The 19740-nt window shown below is 46.3% G+C and overlaps 1 protein-coding gene across 1 annotated transcript in view; it reads right to left on the bottom strand.

The window, feature by feature from the left end:
- Positions 1 to 230: 230 nt before the first annotated feature.
- The window catches only part of LOC147460519 (uncharacterized), a 55635-nt gene continuing 36125 nt past the window's right edge, over positions 231 to 19740 (bottom strand). Inside the window, exons 7-11 of the mRNA XM_086507883.1 lie at positions 1700 to 1776; positions 1105 to 1206; positions 945 to 1029; positions 762 to 863; positions 231 to 678 (exon numbers count right to left, since the gene is read on the bottom strand). Of these exons, the coding sequence (XP_086364009.1) occupies positions 589 to 678; positions 762 to 863; positions 945 to 1029; positions 1105 to 1206; positions 1700 to 1776 (456 nt within the window). The 3' untranslated portion in view covers positions 231 to 588. The remainder of the gene's footprint in view (positions 679 to 761; positions 864 to 944; positions 1030 to 1104; positions 1207 to 1699; positions 1777 to 19740) is intronic.

Here is a 19740-nt window from a genome sequence, read left to right as displayed (position 1 = left end):
ATTGTTAGTTCCTGCTATTTCAGGGAACTTTAAGCAAGCTTGGCAAGACCTAGAGAGAGCTTGCTGCTCAAGTCATGATGTATGATTGTAGCTCCTTACAAAGACCCTTGAATTAGGTGCTTGTTAAAGGGGGCAAGTGTGAGGAGAGTGGACATGATGTTCCATGACTACTAATTAGCATATATCTAACCCTACACCGAGAAAAGAAAGATGTTAATGTCATGATAGGGTTGTGGAATTGTAATGTTTCAGCTAGTTTATATTGCATCATCTGTAAGCTTGACATGACAGCGTAACATATCGCAACCCATATGGTCATTCAACCCACAGCTTCAGGTCCATGACATCATTAACAAGTGATTTTGGCTGCTATTGAGTCAGTGTTCTAAGACTTGAAGAGCACGTATACAGATTTGACTAGGTTATATTACAAGAGAACATAAGCCTGTACAAGGTCTTGTTTGTGATCCCAAGGTGTAGGCTCAGAAAGCACTTCTCCTCCACCCTTCAACCATTCTAGCTCTACTTGAACCACTTTCGTATGCACATTGATGTAAGAGACAACTCTTCGATGGGGCTAGCTTACCACTATAAAACCACCCCGGCATGAAAGCCACGTTTCCCAATAAAATTTGGCTCAATGATCTCCCAGCCATTATCCACACGGTACTGTTCGACCTGCATTTTGCCAAGGAGCAGAAAATTTATGTGACCTACTTGATAAGATAAAGTCAGACATGTCAAACTAACTCTTGACTTACTGTTTGTAAGTACTGTTTTCCAGTATAGCCTCCCAATACATATATGTTGTGCCCAACGGTCACAGCTGATGCATAAGATCTCTTGCAATTCATTCCAGCTTCCTGAAGCATATTCAAGAGTTCAGTAAAATGGATTTTCCAGAAATCAAATTATTTGATAGTGTTTCATAAGGCAAGGACTACCATCTCAATCCAACATTCTTTGCGGGACTCGTAGACCTCAACAGAACTTAGAATATTAGCACCATCATAACCACCAATCGCATAGCTGCAAGTGCATGTTTCCATTGGTATTGTTTGCAGAGCGTTGCAATGTAAGAGAGATGACAGTTCTATTGCTCACATTTTATCATCCAGCACTGTTGCAGAAAGACTCCCTCTTTTCTGATGTAAAGAAGCAACTGAACTCCACAATGCTTCTCGAGGATCGTACCTCTCTACAGACCTGATTATAGAGAAGAAGCCCCAATACAAATCCATATGTTATTCTTGAGACAACATGCTATAACACTTGAATGATTCTGCAAAAGCATCAGGTGACTAACAGCAATGCAATACCAAAATAGCCCCTCTAGACTGTAAGAGACGCTCAGCTCTTTAAATCACCAGGCTTTCAAACCATTTACTTGAAAATGGGCATTTGCTTAAACCACCAAATGTCAATTGTTGATTTGTTTGGAAAACATGTACAGTCACATCATATACTCACACCACATGCTCACGACATTCCTATCTATGTGTAACAATCATTCCCTTTCCAATCAACCTCTTTATATTCACCACATGCTCACGACAGTTCTTAGATATGTGTACCACTCACTTCCTTTCTCACATATTAATCTCTAAGGAAACATGTCACCTCAATTTTTTTTGTAAAGTCAAGCTGCTGGAAGAAGTCAATTTTTTTTATTAAGTCAAGCTGCTGGAAGAAGCTTTACCTCAAATATCGCCTGTCATTGTAGCCTCCCATAGCATAAATAGCCCCTTCCAATTCTACAGCCGCAACGCCAAAGCGCTGTGAATGAAATCAATATCCAATTTCAAAATAATAATCTAAGACTTAATCTGGCCACACCACCCACACCCTACCCCCCCTCCCCCCCCCAAAAAAAAACCTAACGAACAATGGACAACAATCTTATTGCAGATAAGTGTGTGCTTTTATCCTCTGTACAACATAACAGAATGTGGCATTCACATACATATCGTCCCAAGTGTGAAACGTGACAAGGGGTGAAACTGTGAGGAACCATGTTGCATAAGACTAATAACTTTAAGGGACAGCCCTTGCTCCACGTTCGTAAACGTTTGTTTAAGCACAGAAGGGATTTGATCCCAATGGTTTCCTTTATCAATGCCATACCACACAACAATTTAGGGTAAATTGACCTCCAAGTCTTCGTCACAAGAACTTATACTAAGTTGATTTCTGCTATAATTCGGACAAGCCCATGCAAGTGTCACCTATGCACTTGCACATGCACGTGCGCGAACATAGCACACACGATGGCAACCCCATGATGGTCTGGTAGCAGAGCACTTTATCCATGCCAGAGATATGCTTGCAGAACCTCTTGCTATGATATTTAATAGAGCCATGTATGAGGGTTTCCCTGAGACTTGGAGTATGTCCACTATTGTGCCTATCTTCAAGTCGGGAAATCCTATGCTTCCTGGGAATTACCGAACCATCATGGTTGGTCACACTCTGGCTAGGCTATATGCATCAATTCTTGAGCATGAGTTGAGTGGATGGGCAGAGAGAGAGGGCATACGGGCAGCAGGACAGGCACAGTTCAAAAGAGGTTTCTCCACTCTTGACTAGATATGATGTGCTATTGGTCAGATACGCACATCCTCACATCAACTAGAGATCAAGACAGGCAGATTTAGAGTACCCGCTGAGTCAAGGATTTGTCAGGTGTGCCAAATAGAGCCAGAGACAGGGCTATATTACATATGTCACTGCCCAGTATACTATGAGATACGAGGCCGCTTTCACTATCTGTTAAGATACTGGCGCGACATAGGAGCTGTCCGGACAGAGTGCCTACCTTGGAGGACATTGAATCTCTATAGCCTTTTGGATACTATATATGATGCCTCGATTGTCATAGAGCTCCATTGTATCAGCTCACCCTTTGTATCAGCTTTCACCCCACCCCTACCCACTATTTTCTTTTCAGTTCTTTGTACTTTTTGTACCCAGACCTCGTATTAGAATTCACCACATGTAACCTTTTGGTCTCATAGGTCAATTTGGCCTTTTGAAGACATTAATATTACATTTCATTTCATTTCATCTCTCTCTCTCTCTCTCTCTCTCTCTCTCTCTCTCTCTCTCTCCTTCCTGCACCTGTTGTTGCTGCCGCACCGCCCTACTCTGTAGTGCTACGCTGCTACTGTTACACCTGCATGCCACCACCCCCCTGCTGCCCTACTGCATCAGCAAACACCCCCCCCAAAAACACACACACACACACACACATATTCACAGACAAAATTGCAGGAAGCATTTCAGATTGCAGAAACATTTGAGAATTGCAAGAAGCATTTGAGAGAGAGTGCAAAGAATATCCAAAAAAATTCAGAATTGCAGGAACTATATCTAGGTGTGGAATTACCATGTGTGCTTGATGTGGGATGCGCAGAAACATGTATGCATAATGTGGAAACACCTATATACATAGTGTTCTCTCGCAAGGACCAACGGGCTGCCCTCAGAGGCCTACGTGTCCATGGTCTTGCTGGATATTGCTTCACCCTCACATAAAAAACATCTCCCCTGCTCCTCCTTCACAGGACACAAAAGCCATGAATGTTTCACCTACTTGCTCACGAACAAGCGGATGACGCAAATGGAAAGGGAAATGAAGGAATGGAAAACAGAGATGCAAGGATGGTGGAAGGAGAAGGCCAACCTCCTTCAGATGGTCTTCAACGAAGGCACACAATGGAAGAAGGAGAAAGAGAACCTAAAGGCAATTATACAAGCACTTAAGGCACTCACAAACACTCAAAGAAGAAGTCTCAGCCCTCAAACGGGAGCTTATTGACAGAGCAAGCGGTGGACTAGAGGAAGGTGAATTTCAGCCCTCTGTGATAGAGGAAATCAAGGTAATCAAGGAACAGGTAAGGATGATCAAAGAGGAAGAGAAATTGAATGTGGCAAAGACGTCTTCATGGGCGGATATGATAACGAAGACACAGAAGAAGGCAAACGAGGCTGAACAATGGATTGAGGTCGCCAAGAAAGGGAAAAGTAAGGAAGCTCCTTGTACACCGACGCTTATCAACATGACCCTCGAAGAGAAGAAGGTGGATGCGGGCTCTACATGTGAGAGTGACCGGCCTCAAGGACATAAACATTGTGGAGAAAGAGGTCACAAGCCTCACATCCATGATGGGGGTGGAGAAGCCTTTGCACACAAAGGCATGGAGAGTAGGCAAGAAAAGTGATGGTCCGGGAGAGTCTTCAAGGGAGAGAGTTCTCACACTACGCTTCCCCTCCTTGGAAGAGAAGAAGGAATTCTTGAGGAAAAGGCCTACTCTCAAGAAGACAGGTATTTTCCTCGGCGATGACCTTACTCTTTCACAACTGGCACATATGAGAGAGGTAATGCCAGAGATTACAACGGCAAGGGAGAAGGGAAAGATAGCCTTCTACAGTGATGGTCGGGTGGTGATTGTAGAGCGGCGCGTTCCATGACGGTGCGAAACCCATGGGACCACACTGAAGATTGCTACTTGGAATTGTAATGGGTCTATGAGGTTGGAAGTTGGTGCATTTGAGGACAGGCCCTCGACAAGTGATGCCACATGTGGTGGGATATAGATGGGAGACAGCCCACATGACAGCTACGAGATCTGAGCATGGGAGTAGAGGTTTAGAAGGAGTAGCAGTGCTATTTAGAGAGGAGCTACAACCTCTACTACATATTGTACGGAGAGATGAGCATGCTAGATACATGAGGAAAGGTTTCTCACTCTTGATCATATTCTGACACTCAGAGCCATCATTGAGGAGGGCAGGTCGCATGGGAGACAGATTTATTGTAGCTTTGTGGATTTCCGCAAAGCATTTGACATGGTACCAAGAGCTCGATTGATTCGCAAATTACAGGAGATGAGGGTGCCCATAGAGTTGCTTTGAGGGATTATGGCTTTGTACAAATCAGTGATGGGACATGTACGCACTCCGAAGGAAGTATCTGATTTAATTCACTCTACTATTACGGTGAAACATGGCTGCCCATTGTATCCTTTCCTATTTGGTATGTATGTTGATGAGGTGTCTGATTACATTGACAGAGAGGGTGACAGAGGTGCCCAGTTGGCAAGGAGGTGGATCTCATTGTTGTTATATGCTGATGATATTGTGTTGATATCTCACTCACCAGAGGGTATGCAACGACGTTTGGATGCGCTACACAGTTTTGCAGAGGATAGTGGATTGTATGTGAACCTTGGTAAAACTAAGTTTCACACCACACCCCAGTGGATCACGAGATCAGCACCTACTTTCACACATGGTCAAGAGATTGTGGAGTATACAGATCCATACACTTACCTAGGGGTAGTCTTTACTGGGCCGAGTTTTTCTTTAAGAAGAGCAATAGAGACTAGACTGACTAGAGCTTATGCGGCTTTGGGAGCAGAAGATCATGATGGTATGGTAGCAGAGCACTTTATCCATGCCAGAGATATGCTTGCAGAGCCTCTTGCTATAATTTTTAATAGAGCCACGTATGAGGGTTTCCGTGAGACTTGGAGTATGAACACTATTGTGCCTATCTTTAAGTCCGGAGATCCTATGCTTCCCGGGAATTATCAAACCATCATGGTTGGTCACACTCTGGCTAGGCTATATGCATCAATGCTTGAGCATGACTTGAGTGGATGGGCAGAGAGAGAGAGGGCATACGGGCAGCAAGATAGGCAGGGTTCAGGAGAGGTTTCTCCACTATTGACCAGATTTTGACACTCAAGAGCCATTATTGAGGAGGGTAGACACCATGGCAGGAGGATATATTGTAGCTTTGTGGATTTCTGCAAAGCCTTTGATACAATGCCACGAGCCAAACTCATACGTAGATTGCAAGACATGGGCGTGCCCACAGAGCTGATATGGGGGATCTTAGCTTTCTACACGTGAATGGTAGGACAGGTACGCACTACTCAAGGCATGTCCGACATGGTTCACTCCACCATTGGGGTGAAGCAAGGTTGTCCCCTATCTGCGACTCTCTTCGGGGTATATCTAGATGAGTTTTCAGATTATGTAGAGGCAGAGGGTGATAGAGGTGCTCAACTTGCAGGGACATGGATTCCGTTGCTATTATATGCTGATGATATTGTGTTGATCTCAGATTCTCCTGAGCGGATGCTGCGTCATTTGTTTAAAACCACGGCGCAGTGGGTAAGCAGGTCCGCCCCCACTTTTACATATGGTCGAGAGACTATGGAGTATGCACATACATACACTTATCTTGGGGCGGTTTTTAGTGGTCAAGTGTTTTCCTTGAGGCATGCAACAGATACACGCTTGACCAGAGCCTACGCCGCATTGGGGAGACTTGAGAGGATATGTTCGCAGGTTCAATTCCAGGAACCTTGGACAAAGCTTTGGCTCTTTGACACTTTGGTCACTTCGGCCATGTTGTACGGAGTGGAGATATAGGGCCCCTCAGTTGATCATCATAGCAGAGCGGACAATACTGATGGATAGAGATGTATGGAGAAGCCCTTGGCGTCTATGATTTCTCGCATGATTAGGGCCAAGGCCTCAGTACCACATGACATTATTAAGGCGAAGCTCCCTGCTCCTCCATTGGTAGTGGAGGCACTCACTCGATCAGTTTCATTTATGCATAGCACTTGGGCTCTCCCTAGAGACAGATATGCTCGATTAGCACTAGACTCTTCGCGAGAGCTGGCATTCCAGGGAGATAGATCATGCTGGTATGCAGAGATGGCATCTTGGTTTTAGTTACATGGCTTTAGTATGGACCAGCTACCCCCATTTCAATACTCTCTGGATGCACCCTCCATCTCCCTCGCTAGGGCAGAGATTACCAAGCTCATCAAAAAGGACTTGATTCAGTTGGATACGAAGAGGACATGGATACAACCTACACATGAGCTAGGTACGAAGATGACTTTCTATAGAGAGCATCTTCTCCAACTCACAGAGGATGGGTTTGATCAGAACAAGATACATGGATACTCATCTATCCCACGGAAACGATGTGCTACTGGTCAGATACGCACATCCTCACATCAGCTAGAGATTGAGACAGGCAAATTTAGAGGAGTACCCGTTGACTCCAGGATTTGTCAGGTGTGTCAAATAGAGCCAGAGACAGAGCTACATTACAGATGTCATTGCCCAATATACTATTGACATACGAGGCCGCTTTCACTGTCTATTTGGAGAGGGTTTTGGGCCACTTTCTAGAGTCATGAGATACCAAGATCAGAGATGCCTAGGATTATACTTACTAGAGATTCGCAAACACGGAGAGGAGCTCTTGAAGAGGGGCACAATGAGAGAGATCCAGTGACAACAGAAGATTACAGATTTCTTTCAGTCACAGACAAAGGAGTTCGAGCAGCCTCCACAACATACCAACACCAGAGCCACCAGAGGCATACTGCTTGATCGTGCGATAGAGTTGGGACGGTCTCGTCGCCCACAGATGAGGGGGCCCTCTCGATATCGATGCATAAGGCGACACAGGATCCATACCATATTGGCGCAACATAGGAGCCGTCCCGGATACTGATGTATATGTATATGATGCCTCGATTGTCAGAGAGCTCCATTGTATTAGCTCACCCTTTGTATTTACTATTCCGTTTGTATCAGCTTTCACCCCATCCCTACCCACTATATTCTTTTCAGTTCTTTGTACTTTTTGTACCCAAACCTGGTATTAGATTCACCATATGGTAGGTCACACTTTGACCCGACTGTACGCATCCATTCTTGAACAAAAATTGAGTAGATGGGCAGAGAATGAGGGCCTAAGGGCAACAGGACAAGCTGGATTCAGAAGGGGTTATTCCACTTTAGATCATATTCTTACACTCAGAGCCATTATTGAGGAAGGAAGAGCAAACGGGAGAAGGATGTATTGTTGCTTTGTGGATTTTCGGAAAGCTTTTGATATAGTACCAAGGGCCAGACTGATGCGTAGGATGCAAGAGTTAGGGGTCCCCAAAGAGATTATTTGGGGGATCATGGCCTTATACGGATCAGTAACTGGTTATGTACGTACTCCAGAAGGGGATTCCGACGTTGTTCATTCCACCGTTGGAGTAAAGCAAGGATGCCCACTGTCCCCTACTTTATTTGGTATGTACATAGATGAGGTATCAGACTACATTGAGAGAGAAGGTGACAGAGGTGCTCAACTTGCAGGGTCATGGATCCCTTTGCTGTTGTATGCAGATGATATTGTATTGATAGCAGAATCACCAGATGGAATGCAAAGGCAGCAAGATGCTTTAGATAAATTCGCGGAGGACAATGGACTGTCGGTAAACTTGGGTAAAACCAAAGTTATGGTGTTTAACACCACACCGCAATGGATTAGAAGATCGGCACCTACATTTGCATATGGCCCGGATACAGTAGAGTACACAGATGCATACACATACCTTGGGGTGGTATTTGCAGGACCGAAGTTTACTCTTAAGAAAGCAGCGGATGCTAGATTATCTAGAGCCTCTGCGGCCTTGGGAGGGTTGGAGAGGATGTGTTCACAAGTGCAGTTTCAAGAACCATGAACAAAACTGTGGCTCTTTGATACTGTGGTGGCTTCGGCTATGCTTTATGGGGTCAAAATTTGGGGACCATCTGTGGATCAGGATAATTGGAAGTCAATGGAGAGACCTTTGGTATCTATGATTTCCCGATTGATTAGATCCAAGGCCTCCGTACCACACGCGATTACCCGAGCGGAACTAGCGGCCCCTCCGATAGAAATTGAAGCTCTTACCAGATCAGTGTCCTTTATGCAAGGTTTGTGGGATACAAATAACTGCCGCTATACTAGATTGGACCTCGAATCCTCTCGACAATTGGCAATGAAAGGGGATACATCATGCTGGTATGAGCAACTGTCATCGTGGTTTCAGAGACATGGGTTCAGTATGGAAAGATTACCCCCCTTCCAATACTCACTTGAGGCTCCATCACTGGCAATTACACGAACGGAGATTAATAAAATCATCCGACAGGATCTTATACAGTTGGATACTAAGAGGACATGGGTAGACCCTACACAAGAACTGGGCACGAAGACGGCCGACTACAAAGAAAACTTCCTACAACTATCTGAAGATGGATTTGTGATTCACCCGAGTTACATGGATACCCACCTGTCTCATGGTTTGAGATGTGCTATTGGTCAGATTCGTACATCCTCACACCAGTTGGAAATTGAATTTGGCAGATTTAGGGGAATCCCACCTGAAAGCAGAATTTGCAAGTTATGCGGAATGGAGCCGGAGACAGAATTACACTACATATGCCACTGCACAGTATACTACGAGATACGTGGGCATTTTCACTGCCTCTTTAAAGAAGGCTTTGGACCTCTAGATAGAATCATGCAATACCAAGATCAAAGATGCTTAGGCTTGTACCTACTGGAACTACATCGGCACAGGGATAATCTAATGAGAAGACAAAGAGCACTACAGCCTCAGAGGCAGATCACAGATTTCTTCGGATCGAGTGAAGCAGGAGTGGAAGGGCAAGCAAGAGGCCAACAGCCAACACAAAGGAGTACCCACATTCATACCAAAGGCACCCTAATTGACAGAGCGATTGAGCTTAGGAAATCGAGACGACCAAGACCAAGAGGCAGAAGCACACTTCACCGGAGGCGATTACAACAAAGGATTAAAAGCATTCTAGCCAGACACCCAGAATGCTCCTAAGAAGTTTATTTAATACTTTGTATTTAGTTTTCACATTCACTTTCACACTTTTCACACCTAGTACTTTAGTACTAAGGTACCCAGACATTGTAACAGATTCACCACTTTGTATCAATTTGGTCTCATAGGTCATTCTGGCCTTTTGAAGACGTTAATATAACATTTCATTTCTCTCTCTCTCTCTCTCTCTCTCTCTCTCTCTCTCTCTCTCTCTCTCTCTCTCTCTCTCTCTCTCAGGTCAGAGCATGGTTTGAGGGACACGGTCTTGACATGGAGAGCCTACCACCATTCCAGTACGACCCCCACTCACCATATGTTCACCTCTCTCGCAGTGAGAGGAACTTGGTATTGAGACAGGATCTGTGGCAGCTATACACTAGGAGAGTGTGGGAGGCACCTAGCTTGGGGACGAGGATGTCAGATTACAGAGACCAGTTTCTCACCATATTGTCTGGGGGTTCATACAGAGACCACGCTACATGGACACATATATGCCACATAGCTCACGGGTGGCGATTGGTCAGCTGAGAGTGGCTTCACACAGGTTAGAGATTGAGATCGGGAGACATACTGGTGTTCCCAGGGGGGAGCGAATCTGCAGAGCCTGCACAGAGGAGGTGGAGAGTGAGGAGCACTTTGTATGTAGATGCAGAGCATACACTGAGATCAGAGGCAGGTATGAGGCCCTATTTAGAGGACAGCCCACTCTCCGAGAGATCATGGAATCTCGAGATCAGAGACAGCTCGGACGTTTCTTACTAGAGATACAAAGCCATCGGGACACACTACTACAGCCACACACAGCTACACAGACAGAGGGGAGACAGTCGCAGCTCACAGACTTCTTTCAGAGGATTTCCGCCCCCCCCTCACCAGACACTCAGAGGGGAGTGACACTCCCACAGGCGGAGGTGAACCGAGCTAGACGACGACCACGAGTCACAGGCTACAGGGGCGCGAGCTCCCACCACCGACAGATCGAGGAGATCCGAGCCCGGGAGCGCTGTGCCACTGAGGAGCGAGTGGCTCAGATGAGGGCTGACCCGACAGCTTTCATCCGGGTAGCCTTGGCACCAGACCCACCCATGTACCACATCTTACATCCCCCCATTAGTACAGGATGGAGCTAGATAGCTTGATGCATTCTCATGATTGTACTACCTTGAGCATACAGACATGCATATACCCCTAGAGATAGAGCTCCATCCCTCCTCAGATACTCCACTACCTACATTCACTTCAGTTTTGTATCAATTTTGTTTCATTTGTCTTTCCGATAGACGGATGACATACACACAATGTACATTTGATTTGTCTCATAGGCCGATTTCGGCTTGACATAGACGTTAAAAATCTTTCTCTCTCTCTCTCTCTCTCTCTCTCTCTCTCTCTCTCTCTCTCTCTCTCTCTCTCTCTCTCTCTCTCTCTCTCTCTCTCTCTCTCTCTCTCTCTCTCTCTCTCTCTCTCTCTCTCTCTCTCTCTCTCTCTCTCTCTCCGCATACGATCATGATGGTTTAGTGGCTGAGCATTTCACGCATGCCAGAGATCTACTAGCAGAGCTTCTAGCAGTGATGTTTAATTGTGCCATGTGTGGGGGCTTGCCTGATACTTGGAGCCTATCTACTATTGTACCTATCTTCAAGTCGGGAGACCCTATGGAGCCTGGGAATTATAGCACTATGATGATTGGACACACACTGGCACGGTTGTACGCATCTATTCATGAGCAGCAACTGAGTAGATGGGCAAAGAGGGAGGGCATACGCACAGCCGGGCAGGCAGGGTTCAGGAGGGGTTTTTCTACTCTTGACCATATCTTGACACTTAGAAGCATCATTGAGGAGGGTAGATCGCGTGGGAGACGGATCTATTGTAGCTTTGTGGATTTCCGCAAAGCATTTGACACAGTGCCTAGAGCTAGATTGATGCGCAGATTACAGCAGATGGGAGTACCCACAAAGCTCATTTGGTGGGTCATGGCATTATACAGGTCAATAGTGGGGCAGGTACGCACCTCAGAGGGTCTATCCACACCGATTCACTCCACTATTGGGGTAAAGCAGGGCTGCCCGCTCTCTCCTACTCTATTTGGTATGTATGTAGATGAGGTTTCTGACTACATTGAGAGAGATGGTGATAGAGGTGCACAACTGGCAGGGACATGGATTCCATTATTGTTATATGCTGATGATATTGTATTGATCTCCGACTCTCCGGAGGGGATGCAACGCCACTTGGATGCTTTGAATAGGTTTGCTCAGGAAAGTGGTCTGTCCGTCAACCTTGGTAGAACCAAGGTCATGGTTTTTAATACCACCCCACAATGGATCAGGAGGTCAACGCCAACATTCACATACGGCCAGGAGACAGTGGAGTATACAGATGCTTACACTTACCTCGGAGTGGTTTTTAGTGGGCCAACATTTTCATTGAGGAGGGCAGCAGAGACTAGACTGACCAGAGCCCATGCAGCATTGGGTAGATTGGAAAGGATGTGTTCACAGGTTTAGTTTCAGGAGCCTCGGACAAAGCTCTGGCTCTTTGATACTCTGGTGGCTTCTGCATTGCTTTATGGACATGGAGAAGCATCTGGTCTCTATGATCTCGCGGCTCATTAGAGCCAAGGCTTCAGTACCACGTGCTATTGTCCGAGCAGAGCTAGCTGCCCCCCCCACTAGTGGTTGAGGCGCTCACCAGATCTGTCTCCTTCATACACCGCATATGGGAACTTCCGGGAGACAGATATGCTCGCCTTGCACTTGAGTCCTCTCGACAGTTAGCCACGCAGGGAGATACAGCATGCTGGTATGGGGAAATGACATCATGGTTTCAGGCGCATGGGTTCAGCATAGACAGATTGCCTCCCTTCCAGTACTCACTGGATGCACGCTCTCTGACTCTTACACAGTCTGAGATCACCAAGCTCATCCGCCAAGACTTGACTCAGCTAGACACCAGGAGGACATGGATACAACCAGCACAGGAGCTGGACACGAAGATGGCTTTCTACAGAGAGCATCTCCTCCAGCTTACGGTTGATGGTTTTGTGACGAGGCCTAGATACATGGACACCCACTTGTCTCATGGGATACGATGTGCTATCGGCCAGATCCGAACATCTTCACACCAACTGCGGATCGAGACTAGGAGATACAACGGAGTACCAGCAAAGGCCAAGATATGCCCCCTGTGTGACATCGAGCCAGAGACAAAGTTGCACTACACATGCCACTGCCCCGTCTACTACGAGATACGAGGCCGCTTCCATTGCTTGTTCAGAGAGGGCTTTGGACCATTCTCCAGAGTCATGGAGTACGAGGATCAGATATGCTTGGGTTTGTTTTTACTCGAGCTACGCAGACACAGAGAGAGCCTGATGAGAGGAGAGGCTAGCCAGCCTCAGAGACAGATCACAAATTTCTTTAGAGCTGCCACTGGACACCCGGAGGAGTTACTACCACAGAGCTCGTCGCCTCACACCAGAGGCACACTGATCGACCGAGCCACTGAGCTGGGGAGATCCAAACGCCCACGACTGCGGAGGACTACACAGCATCGACGGAGGCTGCATCAAAGGATTCGGATCACTTTGGCTCGACATGCACTACGTCCGGTCAGACTACTGACCATGGAGGAGATTGATGAGATCCGCCAGCAACCAATGCTGGATCTCTTGTGATCTAGCTATCCCAGCTAGCTGCTTAGTTCACACCTAGCAGTTTAGGATTCCATAATAGTATTTTATCTTGACATTTGTCATTTCATTTTTGTCATCTTGTTACTCTGACTTTGTATCAGATCCACCACATTGTAACTTTCTAGCCTCATAGGTCACTTTGGCCTTTTGAAGACATTAATATAACATTTCATTTCATTTCATTTCTCTCTCTCTCTCTCTCTCTCTCTCTCTCTCTCTCTCTCTCTCTCTCTCTCTCTCTCTCTCTCTCTCTCTCTCTCTCTCTCTCTCTCTCTCTCTCTCTCTCTCTCTCTCTCTCTCTCTCTCTCTCTAAGATGGAATGAAATGAAATGAAATGATACAGGAGTTGGGCACATAGATGGCTTTCTACAAAGAGCACCTTCTCCAACTTTCAGGGGATGGGTTTGTGATTCGTCCGAACTACATGGACACTCATTTGTCTCATGGTCTGCGATGTGCTATTGGTTAGATTCGCACATCCTCACACCAGCTGGAGATTGAGACGGGTAGATTCAGAGGGATACCACCAGAGTCTAGGATATGTCAACTAAGGGTAGAGAGCCAGAGACAGAGCTACACTACATATGCCACTGCATTGTGTATTATGAGATACGAGGGCGCTTCCATTGCTTATTCAGGGAGGGTTTTGGACCCCTAGATAGAGTCATGAGGTATCAGGACCAGAGATGCCTTGGCTTATATCTACTTGAGCTACACCGACATAGAGACAGTTTGTTGGGGAGACATGGAGTACGACAGTCGCAGAGACAGATCACAGATTTCTTTGGATCGAGGGAGCCAAGAGACCAACCACCAGCACAAGGTTGTACCCGCATTCATACCAGAGGCACCCTCATTGACAGGGCGATTGAGCTCGGGAGATCGAGACGACCACGACTGAGACACAGGAGCACACTACATCGACGGAGACTCCAGCAAAGGATCAGAGGCATTCTAGCACGACACCCAGATTGTCATTGAGGGCCTATTCTACATTTTCACATTTCACATTTCACACTTCATTTCAGTTTTCATTTTTACTTTCAATACTTTTTGTACTTGTACTTCAGACATTGTATTAGATTCACCACTTTGTATCTGATGGTCTCATAGGTCATTTTAGCCCTTTGAAGACGTTAATATATCATTTCATTTCTCTCTCTCTCTCTCTCTCTCTCTCTCTCTCTCTCTCTCTCTCTCTCTCTCTCTCTCTCTCTCTCTCTCTCTCTCTCTCTCTCTCTCTCTCAGTGTCACGTGACACATCCAACCCTATGTGTCCGTGGACAAGCTACAGCATGATCAAGGTTCAGTCAGTCTAGATTAGAAGTGATCTGGCACTTTTGTGAGTCTATTTGTAGACCGTGCATGCCCAGTCACTTAGTGTAGATGCATATCCTCTAGTTGCACATAGCATGATCATAAGCATTCCCATCAAAATCCATCAGAATCCTTCAAGGGAATTTTCCAATCCATTTTACCTATCTTCCCTATTTTTGACATTTTTCGCTTATTATTTTTAAGTAACTTTTGTTGGAAAGTAGGTAGGGCAAATTGAGTAAGTTTGTATATAAGCAAACCTAGACTCGCACTTTCTGGCAGAAGAGGCAACAGGAGCACCTTGCTCAACAAGCAACTTCTCAACAGAACCCATCAGAAGGCCTAGCGTTTTGCAGATTGCATGACCTAGTGTTTTTTCATCAAGACTAGCCTGGCGTTTTGCTCAACAGATCAGCCTCGGCTACCGCAAGACAGCAAGAGCCTCAACGTTTTTGCAATAGAACAGCAGATCAGCCTAGAGTTTTGCATTTTGCAGAGCAACCGACGACAATAGTAGAATTTCAGCCCTAGCGTTTTTGGTTTGCAGATCAGCCCCGGCGTTTTGCAAATTCACCGCGACAGAACACCAAGTAGCATCAGCGTTTTCAGTTTTCAGCCTTAGACATCGCAGATCAAGTCCCGAACCTCGCAGATCTCACCTTCCCGCAACAGTTCCTCGCTGCACGGTCAATTTCCGCAAGGTCTACAGTTTCAGCCCGGAAAACGCAGATTTCAGCATCTGCGTTTTCAGCGCGTCGTCGCCGCATCGTCGCCATCGACATAGAGTCAGAATTCAACAGATACAAGATTTGCAGATTTTAACCCATAGCGTTTTTTGACAGCAGATAAAAGATTGCAGATTTCAGCCCTAGAGTCGGTGTCGTCATCCCCATTGTCGTCGTCGACATAGCCTAGACTTGCATCAGTCACATGCATTCCATTTGTACCAGATTGTGCAATCAATAGTAGACCACTCTCGCCGACGAGAGTGGGGCCTTCGGAGGAGGGTTTTACAACGTCTCTGGTGTCGTATCTCTCCTCTCTCTCTATCTCTCAGTCTCATACACTTGCACGCACAGTGTCCATTCACTTTGTTTGTGATCGTAGCATTATCTCATTAAGAACGGAAGGCTCTCCCTTCCATAAGAACAAAAGGAACCTTGAGCACAGTTCGGAGCACTCATCTTGAGCAAAGCGCAAACATTCATTCTGTTGCACCTAACACTCTCTCTCTCTCTCTCTCTCTCTCTCTCTCTCTCTCTCTCTCTCTCTCTCTCTCTCTCTCTCTCTCTCTCTCTCTCTCTCTCTCTCTATCTATCTATCTATCTATCTATCTATATATATATATATATATATATATATATATATATATATGGCTGACTTCTATCACTTGAGAAATTCCTCAAAACACCCAAATGGTGCCAACTCTGAGGGCTAGTACATCACTAATTACAAAGCGGGCCCAAAGCAGACAATCTGGAGATTGTAAAACTGAAAACAACTAACCACGTTGAAAACTGTAGGAAAATGAAAGCCACATGAAAAGATCTCTCCTAAAGAGAGTAATAAGTGCCCTAGTAAGCTAAGGTGGAGAGAGCACTGGAGCTACGGAAATTCAAATGGCCACGATTGAGGAGAGGGGCTACACAACATCAACGTAGACTATAGCAGAAGATTCGAGCCATAGATGACATGTACATGTATGTGGAACAACTATATGTGCATAATAATGCAGAAGAAATGCCACACATGCAAACCGATCTCCATGCCCAAGACCACTTTGATTTCGAAACGGTTAAAAAAGGCATACAGAAACTTGCAAATGGGGAAGCTCCGAACATACTACACTTGAACTCAGAAATGCTTAAATGGTCAGGTATGAGAGCCAAAGAGTGGATACATAGAATGCTAAACCAAGCCATTGTTCAAGGGCTACCCAAGGATTCTACCTGAGGATTGGCAAAAGAACTGGATCAAAGCACTTTACAAAAAAGGAGATGTAAATCAGCCTACCAACTACCGTACCATTATGGTAGGATCTTGCATGGCAAAGCTTTTGGGAAGCATCTTAGAACAAAGCATAAGCACATGGGCGGAGATAAATGGAAAACGAGCAAAAGAACAAGCAGGTTTCCGACCAACATAGCACCATTGATCACCTTGTTTCACTCAGGGTATTAATGGAAGAGAGTCGGCTAAAGGGAAAAACATTAGCCTGTTGCTTTGTAGATTTCACCAAAGCCTTTGACACGGTCCCGAGAATGGGTATATGGAAAAGGATGGAATGCATAAAAGTACCGATGCATCTCAGGAGTGCGGTAGCACGTCTCTATGACAGAGTCATATGTCAACTTAAAACACACGAAGGGCTGTCCAAAGCTTTCTCGAGCAACATGGGGTTCAAACAAGGATGCCCTCTCTCCCCTACTCTTTTTGGATTGTGCATTGATCAAATAGAAAGCTTCCTCCCTCAACTAGAAGGGGATGAACCAGCCATCAGGATGCTTACACTTCTCATGCTCATCTATGCAAACGATGTGGCTCTTTTCGCCCATGACATTACAGCTCTACAAAAATTGGTCGATGCGTTACATGCTTTTTTGTGAAAATGTGGGTCTATCAATCAATGTAGACAAAACAAACTTCGTGATTGTAAAGACTCGTAAGATGGATATCCACGCCCCCCTCATGTACCAAGGGAAACAAATTGAGAAAGTCGACAGTTTCAAGTACTTGGGGATTGACATCCCGTGCAACTATGCTTGGGGACAATGCGCACATAATAGAATTGACATCGGCCATGCCAAGTGCTATCAATTTGAAAACATGTGCACACAAAGGAGCATAAAAAGATGGGAGATAAAAGCGACCATTTTTGGACATGCGTGGTGCAAGCCATCTTCTACGGAGTGGAAATCTAGGGAGCAAAGCATTTCAGCCCACACATGGAATGAAATTGAAAAAATTCAGAAAAAGTTTCTATGTCGACACATGGGGGTCAAAAAGACGACACCATACTCCGTGCTACTCTTGGAGACCGACAAGAGATCACTAGAAATGAAAGCATTGCAAACAATGTACACGTATATCATGAAGGTCAAAGCGATGCCTACTACTCGAATCCCCCGCATTGCATGGGAAACGGGATGTGCGCCACAAAAGACAAACAAAAAAAAGCAAATTTCTATCATCGAGCCTCATACAGGACATTGAGAAATGGTTCGCTAAATGGAATGTAGAGGCATATGTGGACATGCTTGTTGAGGAGGGCAAGGAGGGAGAACACATGCTAAATTTTGACATTGCATTACTAAATAGCCTCCACACCAAGTGGAAAACAACGCAACACCGCTCGAAATTTGAATACTATTGCAAGCATGTCAACACAGTATTGGGAAGGCTATAGCACAAACCCAATGGAAGCCCAGGCCCACATACGAACACCCATGCCCCACATGGCACGAAGAGCCATCTCTTTGATGCGCATAAGGTCACATATGCTCAAAATAGAAACAGAGGGCTGGCTGAAAATTGATGCTTCTAAACGGATATGCACATCATGTACAATGCAAGCTCTCGAAGATGAAGCACATGTGACACTGGAATGCCCAAAATACGCTCACATCCAGGCTAATTTTCAACCACTTCTAAGCGGTTGTTCTACCTTTGCGGACCTATTATCCAAGACAGACCCCTCCCCTACAGCTCTCGGAACATACCTCACCCACATACTTGAGCATCAAAAGACACTCATAGGAACACAAAAAGAGAATAACACACACCACACCATACACCCCCGTGAGGGGAGACTATGTATCACTTTGAGGTTCCATGGGTCATTTCTGGGCCCCCGCGGACGTTAATACCAAATCAAATCAAATCAAATCTCTCTCTCTCTCTCTCTCTCTCTCTCTCTCTCTCTCTCTCTCTCTCTCTCTCTCTCTCTCTCTCTCTCTCTCTCTCTCTCTCCAAGCTCGCGCGCTCTGCACCCCCTCGCGCCCGTTGGCTACCTCTGTTCCCGCTGCAGGCTCGCTGCCTTTGCTCGCGCGCTCTGCACCCCTCGCCCCCGCCCGTTGCCTCTGCACCCCCTCACGCCTGCTGCGCCCTAAAGCTCCTGCGCGCTGCTCTCATCTGAAGCTCCCGCGCTGCCGTGCCCTTCGCGCGCTGCTGTGCCAGGTGGCCCCCACTCGCTCCGCCTGCAGCCCCGTCGGATGTCCCCCCACCCCATCTTCTACGCGTAGCATGTCTCCCCGTCTACTACACGTAGCATATCGCCTTTTTTCTTTTAAGCATAGGATGTCCTTCTTCTACACGTAGGAAGTCATTTAAATTTTTTATTTTATTTTATTTTATTTTATTTTTTTTGCCCCGCCTCCCCCTCCCCCTCCCCCACTCTCTCTACCATACTTTACTCCCCCTCCACCCCGCCCCCCCCCCCCCCCCCCCCCCCCCCCCTCCCTCTCTCTCTCCCTCTCTCTTGTCTGTAACTACCACTATCCCTCCTTGGCCATACCGCCTCACGCTCCACCACCCGCCGCGCTCGCCGCTAGTGTGGGTGCACACGTACACCTAGTGACTCCCTTGCGGACGGCCCCCCCCCACTCGCCCAACTGCCACGTCCACTGCTAGGGTGGGTGCACACGTACATCTAACTCCCTTGCGGACGACGATCAAGCATGAGGAAGATGAACGATAAAGCCGACCCCCCTGGAGGATGCCATTCAAAAATGCAAACAGGAAATGACGGAGATCATTACCAAGATGAACCGCAATCTCTGGGGCACAATAAACATGCTCGAAGGACGCGTGCTGATCCAAGAGAGCAAGATAGGCACGCTGGAAGACCGAGCGACGACCCAAGAGGAAGAGATCGCGTCACTCAAGAAAGATCTCGCCGAAGCACGATCAAGAAACACACTAGAAGAGGGCGAACTGCAACCCTCGAAGCCGAGAAATGGATCAAGGTGGCCAAGAAAGGAAAAGGCAAGGAGATAACGCCCACGTCCACACCCAACA

This window comes from Adiantum capillus-veneris, chromosome 3 (genome assembly GCF_014529385.1).
Source record: "Adiantum capillus-veneris isolate H3 chromosome 3, ASM1452938v2, whole genome shotgun sequence".
In the NCBI taxonomy this organism is placed as follows: domain Eukaryota; kingdom Viridiplantae; phylum Streptophyta; class Polypodiopsida; order Polypodiales; family Pteridaceae; genus Adiantum; species Adiantum capillus-veneris.
The sequence above is the reverse complement of the archived record's forward strand: the minus strand, read 5'-3'. Positions and strand labels throughout refer to the sequence as shown.